Source organism: Tribolium madens, unplaced genomic scaffold (genome assembly GCF_015345945.1).
Source record: "Tribolium madens isolate multiple individuals breed KSU strain unplaced genomic scaffold, Tmad_KSU_1.1 Scaffold_20;HRSCAF=117;Tcas5.2_LG4, whole genome shotgun sequence".
Classification (NCBI taxonomy): Eukaryota; Metazoa; Arthropoda; class Insecta; order Coleoptera; family Tenebrionidae; genus Tribolium; species Tribolium madens.
In genome coordinates, this window is record NW_025400985.1 from 806654 (window position 1) to 811960 (window position 5307).

Genomic DNA, 5307 nt, shown 5'->3' on the forward strand with positions numbered 1-5307 from the left:
AAAATTCTGCGAAATAATTATGTTTTTAGCTGTAAAATGTGCTTAAAATGGCAAAATTTTCAATTTTTGACCCGATTTAGCGAGTTTTTGATTTTGTAAAAATAAAACTATTTTTTACTAAATTTGGAGATTTTTGACTTATTTTTGAGAAAATTTGTGGAAATAATTGATTTTTGTAACTGAAAATGTACAACAATCTTGAAAAAGACAAAAATTATAAAATATTCGCTAAAACTTCAAATTTTAGTTCAAAAAAACGTGCTTTAAAGGTTGAAAAAGGTATAAAAATAAAAATATTTTGACCTAATTTAAACGTGTTTAAAAAAAACAAATCTTAAATAAATAAATCTCTGCTTCAAAAAAATCCAAATCAAACAAAATAGTTTAACAATTTTGTTATAACTCGATAATTTTTTAGTCAGTTTTAACTAAATTTGTCAAAAAAGGCTTTATCTCAAAAACGTGCGCAAAAAAGACGACCAAAGTAACATCATTTTTGACGTAATTTATTGACAAAATTTTGCGAAATTATGTGTTTCTAGCCGAAAAAATGCTAAAAACACTTGAAAAAAAAGCAAAATTAATGTAATTTATGGCCCAAATTAGCGTTTTTTGGATCTGTTTCGTATAATCTCTTGAAAGAAACAAATTAAACCATTTTTTTATTATTTTTTTATTTTTATGTGACCAACAGTGCAGTACAGTTTAGTGTGTTGCATAACCAGTGTTGAATTGAACTGTCAATTTGTAAAGTTGTTAGTTTTATTTTTGTAATAAGTTAATTAGGATCAAATGCTAATTTAGTGTCTTTCAAATATGTTTTTCAGTGCAGTTTTGTGAAAATTTATCGATTGTAATGGCTTGTGATATTCTAGGTCCAGGCTGGTTTGTTAGGTTAGGTAACGGTTATTTTCGTTTCTTACTCATGTTTTTACAGGAATATCTCCGAAAAAGGCTTGGAGATAATAACCGAAACCAATAAAATCACTAACAAGTCTCAAATACTGAAAAATGCGCTTAATGTGAGTTTTTTTCTTCAAAATTGACCAAAATTTAATTTGTTATTTTTAGTCTGATTTGAAAGAAATTGGAAGCCCAGTTTTAGCTAAAATACTTAATAAGAGTAATGTTTCTCAGGTGAGAGCATTTTAAGTGTAACCACCAATGAGAAATTGCCTTTTTTAGGTTGTTTTACAAATCCAAAAAATTCGCAATATATCAGCCCCCAAGGCCAACGAGAAGTCTCAAGCAGCCCCCCGGATGCTAAAACTAGTCCTAACTGATGGTGAAACGTACATTCAAGCAATTGAGAYCGCCCCAGCCCCCTCAATCAGCGATAAAACGCCCCCAGGAACCAAAATATTCATCAATTGGGCAAAAATCTCCTCAGGTTATTTACTCCTTGACTCAAAAAACTGTTCCCTGCTCGGGGGCAAAGTCCCTGCACTTTACGAAAAGTGGGAAATTGCCAAAAGTGTTCACAATCACCACCGACAAAACGGTAATTTTTTTCGTAAAATTTAATTTTTTCACAAAAGGCGCTTCAGAGGGGCCCCCAGCGTGGGTCAACTTCGGGGGCAAAATCCAGGAGATTCAAGACAAAGACTTCAAATCGTTGGACAAAACTGAAGTGAAGGAAAACACGAAATTCGATTTGTTGAGACAGGATGCGATAGCTGAGGCCACTTCGGGGGCTGTTAGGAAGGTCTTCGGGGGCGGTACGAAGCCCCAAACGCAGCCCCAGTTTCCGAAGAGCAACAAAAAACCCGATTTTGTCAAGAAAGGCCCCAAAAATCGAGTGGAAGTGGACGAAAAGCCCCAAAAACCCCCCGAGAGGGTGTCCTTGTTTGATTTTCTTGAAGACAAGTTGCCCACGAATGAGCCCCCCAAACACGATAAAAATAAAAAAAATGCCAATTTTTATCAGAAACAAGATAATTTTTTTAAGCCTAGAAATGAGGGGGCCCAAATGAACGGTTTGAGTAACAGTTTTGAGAAAATGGCCCTTAATTCGCAATTTGCGAGTCGGAGTCTCAAACAGCATTTGAATTTGGGGCCCCCTCGGGGGAAAAACCCCCCTGATAACACGAATCAGTGGAGAGTGGGGGATGATTGTGTTGCTAAATATTGGGAGGATGGCAAAGTAGTTTTCTACTTTTTGGTTTTGAAATTTCTTATTTTTTATTTTTTCAGTACTACAATGCTAACATAACTGCCGTAACTGAAAAAACCTGTGTGGTTAAATTTAAGGGTTATGGAAATATGGAAGAGGTGCTGAAAAGTGATTGTCTTCCAGCTGAAACTAACAAAAAAACGTATTCAGGTTGGTTTTTGTTGGTTGTTGTTTCAGGGATAGGCTGAATTGTTGTTTTTCAGGACCTATGGAATTCAGGAGGAATACTAGGACGTACAGGAGGCAATAACATGATATTCAGTGTTGTTTTTCTACTAATAAATTATTTCAAAATCACGTAAAGTTTTTTTTTTATTTGGTTTAGTATCATGTAAAGCGGGCTTTAACGTCAAATTTGACATTTCAAAWCGTCAAAATGACAGTGCTAAAAATATATTAACGTATATAATAACGTTTTATGCACTTTTTTGAGTCTTTAAGACTTCTAGAAATGTAAAAAACGTTAAATGGATCAATTTTAAAGTTGAAATTTTTTTGTATTTTTTTCGAGATTTTGGTCAATTTTAGGCACCCGGAGCAGTCTAATGGCAATAACTCCGGACTTATTGGTAATAACCTCTTATGTTTGGTACCGTTGGAAAGCAAATTTAATTTTCTATCATATCCAAAAAAGATTACTGTTCTACGATAAATAGTTATCGAGAAAATTTCTGATAAAGTCAAAAATATCAAAAATCTAAATCCGCTTATAACTTCAAAACTATTAGGAATTTTGCAGTTTTTTTGACGCCAATCGATTCCCCGGAACATTTTACATAGGTTTAGGTCAAAGTATTATATCATTGAGGCACAGTTTATTTACAATTTACAAAACAAAAAAAAGTAAAAATTTGTTAACACCCCCCCCTAAAAATCTAGTGTTTTTGAACATGTCTCAGATTCGATTTAAACCTATCTTATCCGATAGATTTTGACGCGCTGATTACGAATTTGCCAAGTATTTTGCGCTATCTCCTTTAGTTTCGCCGTAATCGCCGTTTAAAAATACAATTTTTTTTGCGAGATATCGACTTGGCTTTGGCCTCAGTCGATAGATTTTCTTACGCTGATTACGATGGAGTTGAAATTTTTGCTCTAAGTCTTATAGTTTGGCCGTAATCGCCGTTCAAAAAGTCAAAATTGTCAAAATTGTGAAACTTTAAACGCGTTTTTCTACGAAACTATAAGATTTAGAGCAAAGAGCTAAAAAACATTAAAGTTAGCTTAAAATTATCTATTTACTGGCGCAAACCGGAAGTCGCTCCGGGTTATGGYTCCGGGTACAGAGCCATTTTTAGTTTTTTCAAAAAAAAATTMATATCTCAAAAACTATGAGTCTTAGGTCAACARGGTTTGTACAGGCGTGTTCTCCGGTTAATTTTACATATAGTACTAGTTTTTCATAAGAATAAAAAAAWWTTGATTTTTTTGGTCAAAATCGGATTTTTCTAGACTTATTCTTAACTTTATTACTCAATATCTCAAAAACTATGCATCGTAGAATATTTTAACTTGTTGCATCGTGTTCAGCGAGTAATTTTACGTCTAGAAAACCATATTTCAAGCATTTTTACGACTTTTACTAAATTGACTATTTTTACGATTACCGCTCACCTTCAAAAACTCAAAAAATTCAAAATTTTTGAAACTTGATCCAATGGCGTCTTATGCACTTATTTTAGTCTTTAAGACCTCCAGATATGTAAAAAACGTTAAATGGATCAATTTTAAAGTTGATTTTTTTTTTGATTTTTGTCCAAATTTTGGTCGATTTTTGGCACCCGGAGTGGTCTATTGCGAATAACTTCGGACTTATTGGTAATAACCTCTTATGTTTGGTACCGTTCGAAAGTAAATTTAATTTTCTATCATATCCAAAAAAGATTACCGTTCTACGATAATTTTGATAGTCAAAATTATCGAAAATATAAATTCAAAACTATTACGAATTTTGCTGTTTTCTTGACGCCAATCGATTCCCCTGATCATTTTACAACATTACTTGATGGAATGTTGCTTTCTTTGTGACCTTTTAGAACACTTTTAGTGAGAAATCTCCCTCAAAAACGCCAAAAATGACTAAATTATTTTTGAAAAACTCAAACAACCCCAAAAGTGAAGAATAACCAAAATAGATGAAACATTTTATTATTTTTGTGTTTTTTAAACATGTAAGAATGTTTCTGTTCTAAGAATTGTGAGAAATTATACAAAAATACACCAAATGAGGTGAAAAATTATAATTTTCGCTTTTTTTAATAAAACTTTTCAGGCCTTTTTACTTAATAAAACTTAATAAAACAAGTTAAAAATCTCCAAATTAGGTAAATTTTTGTCTTTTTTAGGTGAGAAAAACATCCAAAATTTACTAATTTAGGTCACAAATGATTTTACTTTTGCGTTTTCCGAGCGTTTTTTACTATTTCAGACAATAAAAGTATGTTTTTAAGGCAAAATTTTTGTTTTTTTAGAAGATTTTATTAAAATAGACCAGAAAATCACTAAATTAGAAAGACCTTTTTTTTGAAAAACCTCGCTGAATAATGAAAAACCAAAATACATGGAAAATTCTATTATTTTAGTTTTGTAAAAACGTAAGATGTTACTGTTCTAAAAATTGTGAGAAATTGTTCAAAAAAATACCAAATGAGGTAAAAAATTATAAGTTTCGCCTTTTTTGTTAATACTTTTCAGGCAGAACAAAACAAGTTAAAAATCTCCAAATATTTTTGTCTTTTTTGGGTGTTTTGGAGACATACAGATCCAAAATTTACCAATTTAGGTCACAAATGATTTTAGTTTTGCGTTTTCCGAGCGTGTTTTACTATTTCAGACAATAAAAGTATGTTTTTAAGGCAAAATTTTTGTTTTTTTTTTATAAGATTTTGTTAAAATGTTATTTTTGTGTTTTTTATACATGTAAGAATGTTTTTGAACCAAAAATTATGAGAAATGAGGTAAAAAATTATAATTTTCAGCTTTTTCAACAATGAAATATTCGAGACATTGCCCTTCCATAAGCTTTGGTCATGTCTAAACAAAAAAAAGAAATAATGTGGTCGCATTAGCTCATAGAACACACCAAATTTAATTTGTTGATTGTTAATTTACTAATAAAAAATGTATAAAAAAAG

The 5307-nt window shown here is 31.5% G+C and overlaps 2 protein-coding genes across 3 annotated transcripts in view; one reads left to right on the forward strand and one right to left on the reverse strand.

Annotated features, from left to right (window-relative positions):
* Positions 1 to 700: 700 nt before the first annotated feature.
* Positions 701 to 2470, forward strand: LOC123004612 (tudor domain-containing protein 3-like). 2 transcript variants are annotated; one of them, XM_044397941.1, is made up of 8 exons: positions 759 to 777; positions 828 to 885; positions 938 to 1022; positions 1072 to 1137; positions 1186 to 1501; positions 1548 to 2143; positions 2194 to 2323; positions 2377 to 2470. In XM_044397941.1, coding segments are annotated over exons 1-8 (1299 nt in total). In that variant the 5' UTR covers positions 759 to 776; the 3' UTR covers positions 2424 to 2470. The 2 variants fall into 2 exon arrangements, with proteins under 2 accessions (XP_044253877.1, XP_044253876.1); XM_044397942.1 differs by having other exon boundaries at positions 701 to 885.
* A 2686-nt stretch (positions 2471 to 5156) lies between these two features.
* LOC123005109 (protein sprint) overlaps positions 5157 to 5307 on the reverse strand; it is a 9844-nt gene continuing 9693 nt past the window's right edge. The window contains exon 6 of the mRNA XM_044398725.1: positions 5157 to 5206. Within this exon, the coding sequence (XP_044254660.1) occupies positions 5157 to 5206 (50 nt within the window). The remainder of the gene's footprint in view (positions 5207 to 5307) is intronic.